This window comes from Drosophila persimilis, unplaced genomic scaffold (genome assembly GCF_003286085.1).
Source record: "Drosophila persimilis strain 14011-0111.01,24,50 unplaced genomic scaffold, DperRS2 tig00000735-arrow-arrow-pilon, whole genome shotgun sequence".
NCBI lineage: Eukaryota > Metazoa > Arthropoda > Insecta > Diptera > Drosophilidae > Drosophila > Drosophila persimilis.
This window is the reverse complement of record NW_020825346.1, coordinates 656,231-669,675: the sequence shown is the minus strand read 5'-3', so window position 1 is coordinate 669,675 and position 13,445 is coordinate 656,231. Positions and strand designations below refer to the sequence as shown.

Here is a 13,445-nt window from a genome sequence, read left to right as displayed (position 1 = left end):
CTAATCCTTGTAATTGCTTTCTTGCAGGTCACCCCCGCAACAAGATGAACATTCAGAGCAGCGGCCCCGGCGACTCCCTGCGCGCGTACACGCTCCAGCTGGCCCAGGACCCCAGCTCCACCTTTGCCCGCAACATCGAGAACTTCATCAGCTGCACGAAGGAGTCCCGCGAGGCGGCGCCCCAGGTGGTGATGCGCAACATGCGACAGTTCATGAGCGGCATGAAGAACTATCTCGTGAAGCACGGCGAGGGCAAGTTCCATGCCGAGCTGGAGTCGGCCCGCGGCCGACTGAAGGCCGACGAGTTCCTCAACCTGGACGCCATGCTGGAGACGGTGATGCACCAGCTGGTGGTGCTGCCGCTGCGCGAGCATCTCTACGGGATCTTCGTGGACTACTATACGCGCAGCGAGGACATTCAGCTGCTGGTCCAGAACGTGCGCTATGCCTGCGAGCGTGAGGCGGCCGACTTTGGCATCCGGCCCACGGTCACCCCGCCCTCGCAGACGGCCCTGCGACTGATTGCGAACCTGCTGCTGCGCCTGCAGGAGGCGGAACTGCCGCTGGACAAGCTTGAGCTTTTCCTGTGCGTCATATCGACGGTGTTCGATGCCACGGGCTGTCCCCGCGGCCAACAGCTGGGTGCCGACGACTTCCTGCCCGTGCTCGTCTATGTGGTGGCCAAGTGCGGCTTTGTTGGGGCCGAGATTGAGGCCGAGTTCATGTGGGGCCTGCTCCAGCCGACGCTGCTCAATGGGGAGCCGGGCTACTACCTCACCGCCCTCTGCAGCGCCGTCCAGGTGCTTAAGACGTTCATGGCCTCCGAGGGCGAAAGCGGCAGCGGATCCCTAGACGTGAGTACACACCTCCCTTCATTTTGGGTGGCTTGAAGCTAATCTCTTCTCTACTTTTTTTCGTTCCACACAGTGGCGCTCCAGCTGCCTGCCCGCATGCTCCAGCGTGCTGCGGGTGATCATTCCGGATGAATGCAACGGCTCGCTGCAGACCCGAACACTGCCCGTGCGACCGCACACGACCACGCGCGAGGTGTGCCGGATTATTGCCCATAAGGCACGGATCACCAATCCGCAGGATTATGCCCTCTTCAAGCTGGTCGACGGCGAGGAGACGCTCCTCAGCGACGCCGAGTGCCCGCAGGATGCCCGCCTGGCGGCCAAGGGCAAGCACTGTATGCTCGCCTACAAGCGGATCGATGCCAAGATCGCCTGGCCCACCACACAGCCGGCAGGACATTGAAGCCAGCATCAGAATCTGAATGTGAATCTGAATCTGAATCAGTGTCCTTTCCTGCCCTGCCCTGCCCTGCCCCATCTTGCTCACTAACCAAGCATATTTGATTAATAATTTATTATTATTACATTAAAATATACTTAGTAGCCTGTAAGTAAAGCTAATTAACGCTAATTAATTAGTTAACATTTAATGTGTACTAAACAACAGTATTGAGTTAAGCGTCGTTTTTTTTATCATCATCAACCTCCTCATCCCGGGATCCGAGACCCGGCAACCCATCCCTGTACCAATCCGTTTCTTTTTTTTTGCTAATAAATAAACATATATCTATGAAAAATACGAATAAAACATATACATGAATATATATATATATTATATACGAGAAAATATACGATATATAAACACTTAGCGAGTAGAGATCCGAACTGCACAAAACAACCGAATGGAATAAAAGTCATCTGAACGAATCTATACTCTATAATCGACCGTATCATATCGGTAAATAAAATAATCACACCCCTACCCCTCACTTACATGTCACTGCCACTGGCATGTGGGGAGGCGCATCCTGGAGACCAAAAGCAGAGTTCAATTACAATTACTATCACAATCACAGCAACAATCAATCCAATCCAATCCAATCAATCTTGGCATGCACATCGGACCATCAGAATATACACGAAAGGCATTTAGTGGGTTTCTTGAGTCTTTTTTTCATGTAAGGAAGAACTTAAAAATAAAATACATACATACATACATATATCGACATATTAACCAATACATTTTAATAGTTATGTACAACTAAAAACATCTATGCTCACAATCCCCACTATATAAAGGACTATTTTTTTTTTGTATACTTTGTAAAATATGTGACATGTAATCCAAAAATAGCGAACAAACAAAACAAAAATCAATAAAAATAACCAAAAATTATTTCGCATTTCGATATTTTAACTGGAATAAAAGCCAAAGCATACTTTTGGGCTAGCGCAGAAGTCGCTCTCTTGAGTAGGCTAAAAAGTAGGCAGCGAAGCGGCTGCTAGACAGCAGAAGCCAACAAACTTTTGTTGCATGCTTTTGGGCGGGCGCAATCGATTAGTGGGATTCGTATGTAAAATGGAAAATCTTGTTCGCTGTGAACATACATAATATGTTTGAACACAAATATGTGATTGTATGTTTTGAATGCTGTTGACAGCATCTATGCTTTGCAGATCTACGAGTATATACTGTATGGTTAGTGGCTATATTCTATTATAGACACCTTAACATCCCAAAAGTGGTGCATACCATTAGGCTGAAAAACAATAAAATTACTCTACTACCACGATTTGTGATCTCCCGCCTAGAATAACAAATCCTACGAATACTTGTACATATCTCATCCAAAAGTGACAAAGAAAAATAACAAAAAAAATAAAGTACAACCAAAAATAAAATCCAGAAACTTCGCCATGAATAAATTACAGATACACCTTTTTCTGAATATTTATAGTCCGTGAGATAATTTTTGCCATTTGTTTGACGTCTTCAAGAAACATTTACTTCTTGCCTGGGACACACAATTCCTATCTCTGAAAAAATGTCCTATCTATTGAATGGAGGTAGTCTCCTATTTGACAGATACTTGTACATCCATTTTTTCATCTTTTCAAATACATAATCCTCAATGCATACTCTATTAAGTATTATAGCACTTTTACTTTATGTTGCTTGCGATTTTTTCATTTATGATATTTCAGACTCGTTGGCATCTTTGAGATACATTTTTACTCATGTTGATCTGCCATATCAGTGCGCTTTCAATGAAATTTAGTTGGGGATCTGCATCAAACGATCCGGACCGTTCCGTACATATGGCCTACTCGTACGTACGTAGCAGTACTATCCGAAGTACCGCTTATCCAGATCGAAAATGTTATTTAGCTGTACTCCTCGAGTACTCTCTTCGTGGACTCTATAATTAAATTGGCTAGACTTATCGCAATCTGAAACGGCTCCGTCTAAATATGGTGTTTGAGGATTCAGCAGATTTGGCTTTGGTTTTTTTGCGGGACTTTGGTGGGGATCACAGAAGGCAAAGGCTATCGCCGGCCCACCAGTTGGTACTTAAGTGAGACGCTAGCCACCATCTGTGGACTTGAGTGGCCCCAGCCCCAGCCCCAGCCGTAGCCCCAGCCCCAGCCCCGCACACAAGTCGAATAACAGTCGACACGAAATCGAACAGACGGCGCGACAGATAACGATAATTGATGATGATAGATTAGCATTAATTATTACATATAGATTGTTCGTACTGCCTAGGGGTCGTGCATAAACCCCGTGTATGCGGATTTATTGTCGCCAGTATTTAATGCTCGGCTCTCCTTTTCTGTGTTTGCCCATTCATGTGCGAGCCTGCATGTGTTACTCTCCCAGAAATCAGAAATAGCTAAATCAAATGTCGCCAGTTAATCAACTAGTATCAGTATCAGTGCTGAATCCGCTTTGTTTTGATGCCAATGCGAATTCGGGGCGATAAGGACCACACACACACACGCCGATCGACTGACAGACTGAGAGACTGGATCCAAAATATTTCGCAACGTGTGCAAAAAATGATACCCGAGCACCGTGCCGGAGCAGCATCCAACGTCTTGGGTGCAGACCCAAAGTTCGTGTCCGATCGTGTCTTTTGTTATGTTTGGGCAGTCGATTCCATTGCTTCGATTCGCTATAGTCCTGGCAGTTGTAAATTGTCTCAAACTGGAGTTTGAGCCATCCATAAATTACTTATTGGTTTAATTATAAACAGATAGGTGCGAGTAGGTATACCAGAACCCAGTCTGGAGACAGCGTTTATCGCCCGAGCCGTGATCGCTGTGGCTCTCTCTCTCTGATTTTGATACTCAAGTGCTGGCCTCTTATCAGCTCGTCCCAGCACAGAGACGGCTACAGAAATGTTGCAATGACGCGATAATAAACAATTATTTGCACGCCGTGCGGCCCCAGTTGCCCGGGCCCCTGGCGACGGACTAGCGGACAGGGGGATCCGGCCAAAGGGGCCCCACAAGCACAAGTGGCCCGAACTAGAGACTAGAGACGGGGAGGGGATGGCGGCTGGCTGGGAGAGTTGATAGGTAGGCACAGAGCGGGGACTGTGGGGCGATGTTTTGATTAAACGATCCTAAGTACAGCACGTCAGGCGGAGAGCGAGCGACCGAACAACAGGCAAACAGTAAACAGCGAAAACAAACGATTGTCGAGAGTAAATATATATTGATTATTGCACGGATCAAGTGGGCCGTTTGATAACTTTCGCCAACCCAGCCCCCCCCCCCCCCCCCAACAAGGAGAAACCCACTCCCAATCGAGGGCCAGGTGGGCGGGCATCAGTGTGTCATAAAACATTGGGACGAGTTCCGATGCCTGTGGTCGAATGATATAAGACTTGAGACAGTCGTTTGTGAAGTTTGCGAAGTACCCGGCTGGTCGAGTCGAGGAGTCATCTCTCATTCTAGGAATTTCTTCATCTGACAATAAATCTTCAATGGGTTTCCCCTTTAGAGCCCCAAGGAGAATGCAATTCCAATGAATGCAACTGACAGATAGCACATTCCCAGAACAGTTTTCTGTGGTCGGCACTCGAACAAAGAACTCTGAATCGATCCGATAAGGCCACGATCGATTGGCAGGACTGAAAACTGTTTGACCCACCCACGGAACCCTCCTACCTTTGGCCCAGTCCCAGACCCAGGCCCAGGCCCAGACCCAGACCCGTGCTCATGATCGCAATCTTGCCTTTGCCCCTGGGCTGGAGATGGGGCTATTACGCATACGCCTCGTGCGCACCCAGACAAGAACCGAAGAGAGCGAGAGAGCTGGCCAAAAATGCCAGAGAGCAAACGAACCACAGAGATAGGTAGAGAGAGAGCGAACGCGGTAACAGAGAGATCGGGGCCGACCGAATTTTGGATGGACAGCGCCAAGATCAGCTCCAAGCGACGGCAGCTGGCATTTCATTTGGGTTGGGGCGAGCGAGCGAGCGTCACGTTAGCTCAGGGCATCCACGTTCACACATCGCGACGCTGTCGTTATATTCTTGATTGTTTTTCTTCTTATTTGTTTTGTGTGTGCTTCTCTCAGTCTCCGTTGGAAAAGATCATCATCATCGTCATCTTCCGTTGATCTGCGCCGTAGAACAGCATCGCCGATCAGTTCCCTTTGAGATCCGTAAACAAAAAGCAACGCGACCGCGCCGACTAGCCGCACTCGACTCTTTCCAAGTAATCCGCACAGAACGCGCAGAACGCACAGAAGGAGGCCCAAGCCCAGCACAGCCATGGAGGTGTACACGTCGGACAGCTCGGACACGGACTCGCGAGAGCAAAAGACCATCGATTTTGGCCGCATGAGTCTCGACCTGGCCACTCTCGAGGATCACCTGACATCTCCGCACAAGGCCCTGCTGAAGTCCAGCGGCGACATCGAGACCATGCTACTCAACCACAATCGACTGGTGGGCCTGCCCCGGGTGCTGCAGCAGTTCGCCAACCTCAAGGTGCTGGATCTCAGCTCCAATGCGATCACCCAGCTGCCGGACGCCGTCTGCCAGCTGCCGCTGGTCACCCTGATCGCCAAGAACAATCTGCTGACCAACTGCTCGCTGCCCAAGTCGCTGCTGGCCAAGCAGGCTGGCGGTGGACACGGCCACAGCACCCTCAAGGAGCTCAACCTGAGCGGCAACCAGCTGACCCACTTCCCCGAGCAGGTCACCGAGCTGCGCCACCTCAAGTATCTGTATGTGGGCGGCAACAAGATCACGGCCATCTCGAAGGACATTTGGAAGATGCAAAGGTAAATAAATGCAAATTCTCAATGTCAATCATAGACCACGCCCCAACTGAAGCCATACGCGAGGGGGAGGACGAGGGCGACAGCAACAGCGACAGTGAGACGCCACTGTTGCCAGGCGTCTGGTCTGGTCTGTCCGGTCCGTCCGTCCGTCCGTTCGTATAGGAAAGAGAGAGGGGAAAAGTCCAAACAACTAGTATCAGGCCCGTCCGTGTGTTTCGTGTGAGAACTGATAACAAACACCCTGAGGGCCCCAAAGCACTTGTGAGTGGAGTGGAGGAGTGGACTAGTCGACTAGTCGGGTGGTTGGTGGCATCGTAAAAGCCAAATCTATCGAAAACACGTACTCGACTCGGACCTAAAACGATTTGGTCGAACCATAAATATACGGTACCCCGTATATTAATACAATAATAATAAACAAAAGCAGGCAAAAAAAAATTCCGAATATCAATGGAAAACAAATTAAAAAATCGAAATTGGAATTAGTTATCAGATTACCCGAGCTTTGTGGCGGAATTCGCAAAGTCGGATGGTTACGGCGGGGGCTCCGGGACTCGGACACGGACCCTGCTAATGAACATGCCACTCCACTCAGGGAACGTACGTGAAGAAGAGCAATGCTGTATGGCGCGTGACGCAAGAGGAGATTCTATAGCGAGGGAGTCATAGTATGGGTGGAGGTCTGTGGTTGAACCATAGAAGGAATAGTCCAAAGATCTTTCTGCCATGCCCATGCCAAAGGGTGTATTTATTTGAATTTGAGGCAGTTCTGTCTTTGTCTGAAGCGGAGATGGTAGACGGTGTGTGCCTCACCTTTCACAAATACACTGTGCAATCTCTTGCTCTCTCTTAATCAGTCTTTCTGTCTCTGTCGCTGTCTCGCCGTCTTGCTTTAAGCAGTGTTGAAATCGATACGTTATGGGACAGCTTGACTTTTGTTTACACTGACAAAAACAGAAGGCGAGGTTTCAAAGCACCTGGTGGTTTTTCCTTTGTTTGAAACCAAAGAAAGCTCTGAAAGATGATACCGGTTTAGAGGAATAGTTGCGAATAGGGATGGCTCTGAATACCCAATTTCCATGAACTAATTTTCCCCCTTCCTCGCCGCAGCCTACATGTGCTGTCGTTGGGCGGCAATCTCATCAGCGATGTACCGGATGCCGTTGGGTCCCTCAGCCACTTGCAGGCCCTAGTCCTGTGCGACAATCTCGTCGAGAACCTGCCGATGAGCATTGCCCGGCTGAAGAACCTCAAGTCGCTGCTGCTGCACAAGAACCGGCTGCGCCACTTGCCCAAGGACATTGTGGCACTGAAGAACCTAACGGAGGTAGGTTTCCCCGTATTCCCCGCAATATGTGTCCTCTAACCATGGCTCTCCTTTGTTTTCCTCTCCATCCCCTAAACAGTTGAGCCTGCGCGACAATCCGCTGGTGGTGCGCTTCGTCCAGGACATGGCATTGAAGCCCCCAACTTTGCTGGAGCTGGCTGGCCGCATTGTGAAGGCTAGTGGCCAGCGGCCCGGACCCTACGACATTCCCCGGACCCTGGCCGAGTACCTGAACAGCGCCAACTGCTGCGTGAACCCCAACTGCAAGGGCGTGTTCTTCGACAATCGCGTGGAGCACATCAAGTTCGTGGACTTTTGCGGCAAGTACCGCGTGCCGCTGCTGCAGTACCTCTGCTCCTCGAAGTGCATCGAGCATGAGGAGCCGGCGCGCGGATCCAGTGCGAGCACCAGTGCAGCGAGCAGCGCCAATAGCGGGTTCATGATGCGCAAGGTGCTGCTGGGCTAGGCCGAGCGTCCGGCCCGCCCGCCCGCCTGGCCCCTGGCCTGGACCTGGCCCTGGCTGGCAGCAGGAGTGCCATCGGAGCGCCGTCGGTGGCTAGCATCGACCGGAGATCGATATCGGAGACGGAGATCCATTCGTTGTAAGGCCGCGGCCTCGTGCCACCAGCTCTGGCACGGCACCGGCTGTGGAGTTTGGCGGCCGCCGGGCCCGGCCCGTCCCACTGGCTCACTGGCATCCATTGGCTTTATCACGCTATCAAGACAAATTTGATCTAATTTTCTAAATGATTATCGAGTCGTACCGTTCGCTTTGTTGTTGTTCTTTGCTTGCACGTTTGTTTGTTGTTTGCTTGTTGCTATACCCCCTAGCCCCTCCCCTTTCCTATTGCCTATTCCCACCAGACTACTATTAACAATCCAATACCAAAGAATCGAAAGAATGCCTTTCATTTCGCTCATCAGAGCAGAATATCAGCGAGAGTTTCCAGAATGCAGAATCTATACCCAAGGGTTCATTTGCCCTAAAAAGGGGAGAACTAGAACTCAAAGCTGTAGCTCGTATACAGTATCAACGACGGAAGGATCATCTCTTGGAAGAAACCTCATCCCATGCCATTTCCATGCTGATGATCCAGCACCTCTGTATACCAAAGAAGCGGCAATGGCTGCATAGAATTTATACCCAAGATCTGGCAGATCTTATACCCCACTGCAGAGCAGAAGATAGTTTACATGGTTTACAGAACGTAGAAATCGGTGATGGTTTTCATTTCGTGCTGAACGATGCTTTACCGCTCTAAATGGCCTGGGATACGAATAGTTCCAGTAATGTAGTAAAACAAGAAACAACAGTTTCGATATATTCTGTATAGATATTTTATTTCGTGTTCAAATCGCTCACAACTTCCACGGCTCGTGCCATGAAATGCTCCTACAACCTCTGGATTACCAGAGTCTAAAAGGAAAACTTTCGGCGCTGGGAAACGGGACACAGGGGAAACTCTGCCCACGGGACATAGGACACAGTACACAGGGCACAGGACACACACACACGTAAGGGAAAGGGTTGAGAGAAAGGGCATGGTATGGTATCCTTCGGAATATCGGATAGCTACGCATATCGCGGAGTATTGGACTAAGAAGTATACATTAAAAGTACATATAAATACGACAATGACGACAGATTCTGTGAGCCGCGAGTCAAGAGTTCTGTTACACATGGGAGGAAATACGATACATGATGAATGGGATGGAATGCTCATCGGCGTCTAGTGTTGTTTTGGGCATACTACTGTGGCCCTTCACTTTACTCTTACGACTAATTGGAGGATAGAGACATACTATTTGAGCGACTGAGGAGTGGCAGAGTGTTTTTTAGATGCAGATGTACGAGTAGATGTAGGATCTAGATGTGGTTTGGGGTTGTGGGTTAGGGTTTGTCTTATAATGCTAGTTATGTATGTATATGGATTAGTACGGTTGTATGTAGTTATTAGTCGCTTGGAATTGGCATGGTTTACTGGTCCATCACCTCCTGGCTGGTGTCATCCACCTCCATGGCGGCCATATCATCCTTGACGGCTGCCTCTTCAGTTATCATTTCGCCGCCAGCGGATGCAGCCTCCTCGGACATCACCACCTCCTCCCCGTCGGCCACAGAGGCTGCGGCTGTTTCCTCATCGGCCGGAGTGTCCTCCATCGGCTGATCGTTCAACGCGAGTGCTGGTGGTGTGGCAGCGGTGGCTGCCTCCTTGGTGACTTCTGGCGGTGTTGGTGCGGGCTCATCGTCAGCTATGGCTGACGAGAGAGATTTCGGTGCGGCCTCATCGTCATCGGCATCGGCATCGCCCTCAGCTGGATCAGTTGACTCAACGGGCTCGACGAGCTCTTTGTCAGCTTCAGAAGCTTTCTCGACAGTCTTGTCGGCCTTTTTCTTATTATCGATGGACTCCGATGATGGTTCGGCAGCGGCCGATGCCGGTGGCGGCGGCTGCTTCTTGCCAGCGGCCGGTTCGGTCTCAGTCTTTTCAGTATTCCGCTCCTTGACGTCGCCGGTGCCCTCGGCATCATTGGCTTGGCCGGGCTTACCAGCTGGTGATGCCTTCTTTGCCGATGATTGTTTGGGATCCGGTGTGGAGGCCGTTTTCGGCTGTCCTTCTTTCTTGTCCTTTTTAGCGGGAGTAGATGTGGATGTCGACTCTTTGTCTGCGTCCTTATCACTATCTTTTTCGGCCTTGGCCTTGGCTTCACCCTTTTTCCCCTCAGCGAGGCCATCGCCTTCATCGGCAGCGGGCTTGGTCTTTGGCTCGACTTTCTTGCCTGTTTTCTCAGCCTTTTCGATCTCCTGCTTCTCAATGATCTTCTCTGGCTGCGGATCGGCAGCATCATCGGCATCGGCATCCTCCTCTTCCTTCTCATCGGCAGTTTCTTTGACGGCTCCCTCAGGAGATAGGCCGGCCTCATCCTCGTCGTCTTCATCTGGACCACCAGTGGGATCACTCTCGGGGGATGCTTCCTCATCGTCGTCCTGCTCCTGCTCCTGCTTTTGCTTGCTGCCGTTGAGAGCCTGCTTGGCAGTCTTCACATCATCCTCATCATCCTCGTCGGGCTCTTCGATCTCGGCTGCCTCCTGGGGTGCATCGGCATCAGTCTCATCCTCGTCGTTCTTCTCATCATCCTCGTCAGCATCATCCTCAGCGTCCTCGGATTTGGCTTTGGCGGCCTGCTCGGACTCGGCGGCCTCATCCTCATCTTCAGCGGCTGCATCGGCATCATCTCCCTCGTACTCCAGCTTGGCCTTCTTCGCCTTGGGCTGGATGGAACCCCCGTCCGAGCGTGGGCAACTGGCCTTGGCGGCACCACCCCCACCGCCGCTACTGGAGCCCTCACCACCGGCCTTGCCATTGTTGAAGTGAGCCGCCGCCGCCTCGTTCTCCATTTCAATATCGATGTTGACCTCCAGGGAGAGGTCACCATTCACCACAGAGTCCAGGGAGTCGCCGTTCTCGCTTTCCGTGCGTTTACGACCCGGATCAATGGTGCTGACCACTGCAAGTTCAAGGACTAGGAGTAAGAGGTGGACGGAAGATCCCAACCTGATCTCGGCATAGCACTTACCCAGTATGTTCTTCTCCAGGGCCCGCATGAACTTGTCGATGCGCGAGTACTGCTTCCGAGGATCGATAAGCAGCTCGCAGAGTCGTTGCACGGTAAAGGGAGCCGCATTGAACAGGTCGAGCCGCTCCAGAAGCGACGATTTCATGGTCTCGTAATTGAAGGGGTCCACATTCGGATAGTTTGGTATCTCTGTGTGTGGGGGAACAACAACACACGGGACATGGGTTATGGGTTGTGTGAAACTGACCACTGGCTATGGAACCTCGTTACCTTCCAGCCGGGGTGAGTCCTCATTGAAGTTCTTGATCACGCTGAGCAGCTTTTCGCGGAACAGATACTTGAGGCTGGACCACTTGAAGAGGGTGTCCCCAGTCTTGGCCACATACTGCAGATAGTCCTCCAGCTCCTTGGGTATCTCCTTCTGCTTGAGGCGGGTGAAACGCTCTAGGATTTGTAGAATCTCCTCGCTGTTCTCCATAGTGACCATCAAATTATTGAAGGGGGAACTGCAATAATTTGTGAGTTCGACAAAACTGCAGATGAAAAACCGGCCGGCTGGAAAATTTTCCTCGCATTGAGGTAGACACACAAAAATCCGACACCGAAAACCGATTCGACTGGAGTCGCTGTCGCTGTCGCTGTCGAGTCGGGTCGAATGGAGTGGAGTCGGGGTTTTTGCGAATCGGACGCTGGTGTGTAGGTATGCGCCGAATCAGCGGCTGCCACAATGGTGGCGGCACCGGCTGTGGCAGCAACAAGAGTAGAGTGCCAGCCAGCTCGACCGACCGGTGGCAGAAGAGACCCGACCGACTCTCCCCTCAGAGCATCTGCATCTCACTCGGCAGCATTGAGAGCAGATTCTTGGTGGAGGACACTTCGTATACAAACAAGTTATGCTGCTGCACTCACACACACCGCACACACTCACACACACAAGTAAACACATGCAGATACATGCACATATATGCAGCAAAAAAATCGGCAAACCCTGTCGTCTGAATACGAACGAGTGTGTGCATTGCACTGGCAACTGCCTTCGCTTTTTTTCCTCATTTGCCGCTTGTTGCAGTTACTGTTTTTGGCATCTGCGCTTCTGTACTGCCGGCAAACCTACCACTTATCGGTTGCAGCGCTAGAATATTTGTTTCACTCCCCCCGAAACTCACAAAGTGCATTCGCTATTCTCACCTGCACTGCTTGGCTGGGCTGCTGTTGCTGCTGCTGCTTTCTTTCTATCACAATCTTGCTCTTGCTGAATCCTTGGTGATGGGGGGGTGTAGGGATCCCAAATGAAAAAGTTAGGTTGGGATCAGTGTGACCCGCGGATTTATCGATCTGTATACGGTATACGTTCTGACGCTCACAAATATACCGAAACTACGTCTTAAATTTCAAAATATACCGTAAACATTTTGACATATTATTTGTATCCGAGTTGCTTCATATTCCTCGTTTTTGATATTCGGTTGAACATTACTAGCTAGCTAGCACTCTCAGCCCTGAACAAATAGTTTTACCCGATAATCTAATCAGTTTTATATAAAATTGGTTAATCTTAAGTACCATCTTTTCTGGCGTTGTTTATAAAATAATGTCAAATCAAATCAACAACCATTTTCCCTAAAATTTCCTAACATGGTAACTACTCGCTAGCTAACATTTGCTACATATTAACTACATCTTAATGTAATTACCAAAAGCGACACCTGCCTGACATGCCTTTCCTCCGACATTTTTGAACAAATTGAGATTTTGGTGGCAAACGATCACCAAAACGATTTGGTGGCACTCGATGCTGATCACGAATTAGTATTCGATATGGCCTGGGACATGGCTATAAATGGCATTTCTATACGGTTTCTACATTGGTGCATTGGTCAAGAGGGTAAGTCCATAACGCGTCTTAAAATATATTGGAAAATACTATGAAAAGTATAAAACTTACGAGGTGTGTGACATGGTGGCAAGAAAATAAGAAAATCCGATTATGTATACGGTCCGACCCTCATTTTACTGATTGTATATTCCTCTTGTAGATCCTATCCATCTATCCCCACAATTTAAAAAAAAAAACACGATTTCTTTCACCTGAACTGCGCTAAAATTATTCAATTTAATGTTTTTCGGTTGAATATTAAAATACCTTTGGTTTACAATGGGTTAATATTTCTCCTTCAAGGATTGGAACCCATATTCCTCGGGACATGAGTCTGGCCCATACAAATTGAATGTTGCCAACGGTAAAAATATGAATACTTTCTAATATATGTATATTTATTCCCCAAATCCATGCGACTATCAAACACAGCGTATTCTTTCCAGCCATAAATTAAATAAAATACAGTCAATGTAGTGTCAATGCAACAAGTATCGATAGGCGATCCGATTAGTGCCAGTGGTGCCATCTGATGCAGAGCAGACGTTCTCTGTAAAACGATCGTGGGGA

At 49.5% G+C, this 13,445-nt stretch overlaps 3 protein-coding genes across 6 annotated transcripts in view; 2 read left to right on the top strand and 1 right to left on the bottom strand.

Annotated features, from left to right (window-relative positions):
- The window catches only part of LOC6599221 (protein sprint), a 110,417-nt gene extending 108,824 nt beyond the window's left edge, over positions 1–1,593 (top strand). For all 4 annotated transcript variants that reach the window (XM_026992526.1, XM_026992527.1, XM_026992524.1 and 1 more), the window contains 2 exons: positions 28–854; positions 928–1,593. In XM_026992526.1, the coding sequence (XP_026848327.1) occupies positions 28–854; positions 928–1,257 (1,157 nt within the window). In that variant the 3' untranslated portion in view covers positions 1,258–1,593. The remainder of the gene's footprint in view (positions 1–27; positions 855–927) is intronic.
- A 3,707-nt stretch (positions 1,594–5,300) lies between these two features.
- Positions 5,301–8,319, top strand: LOC6599220 (leucine-rich repeat-containing protein 58). The gene is made up of 3 exons (XM_002024274.2): positions 5,301–6,093; positions 7,204–7,420; positions 7,500–8,319. The coding sequence occupies exons 1-3, from the start codon at positions 5,579–5,581 to the stop codon at positions 7,884–7,886; spliced, it is 1,119 nt and encodes a 372-aa protein (XP_002024310.1). The 5' UTR covers positions 5,301–5,578; the 3' UTR covers positions 7,887–8,319.
- A 423-nt stretch (positions 8,320–8,742) lies between these two features.
- LOC6599219 (serine/threonine-protein phosphatase 4 regulatory subunit 2) lies at positions 8,743–12,286 on the bottom strand. The gene is made up of 4 exons (XM_026992558.1): positions 12,188–12,286; positions 11,270–11,505; positions 11,000–11,188; positions 8,743–10,930 (listed from the first exon to the last, which is right to left on the bottom strand). The coding sequence occupies exons 2-4, from the start codon at positions 11,484–11,486 to the stop codon at positions 9,399–9,401; spliced, it is 1,938 nt and encodes a 645-aa protein (XP_026848359.1). The 5' UTR covers positions 11,487–11,505; positions 12,188–12,286; the 3' UTR covers positions 8,743–9,398.
- Between the last annotated feature and the right edge of the window lie 1,159 nt (positions 12,287–13,445).

What these genes read in the sequence shown, in the direction of transcription:
- LOC6599220 (XM_002024274.2), top strand. Translation starts at nt 5,579, where the DNA reads ATGGAGGTGTACACGTCGGACAGCTCGGACACGGACTCGCGAGAGCAA. An exon ending in GACATTTGGAAGATGCAAAG is followed by an intron (nt 6,094 to 7,203) that starts GTAAATAAATGC and finishes TCCTCGCCGCAG; the next exon opens with CCTACATGTGCTGTCGTTGG. An exon ending in CACTGAAGAACCTAACGGAG is followed by an intron (nt 7,421 to 7,499) that starts GTAGGTTTCCCC and finishes TCCCCTAAACAG; the next exon opens with TTGAGCCTGCGCGACAATCC.
- LOC6599219 (XM_026992558.1), bottom strand. Translation starts at nt 11,486, where the DNA reads ATGGTCACTATGGAGAACAGCGAGGAGATTCTACAAATCCTAGAGCGT. An exon ending in GGACTCACCCCGGCTGGAAG is followed by an intron (nt 11,189 to 11,269) that starts GTAACGAGGTTC and finishes CCCCACACACAG; the next exon opens with AGATACCAAACTATCCGAAT. An exon ending in CCTGGAGAAGAACATACTGG is followed by an intron (nt 10,931 to 10,999) that starts GTAAGTGCTATG and finishes TTGAACTTGCAG; the next exon opens with TGGTCAGCACCATTGATCCG.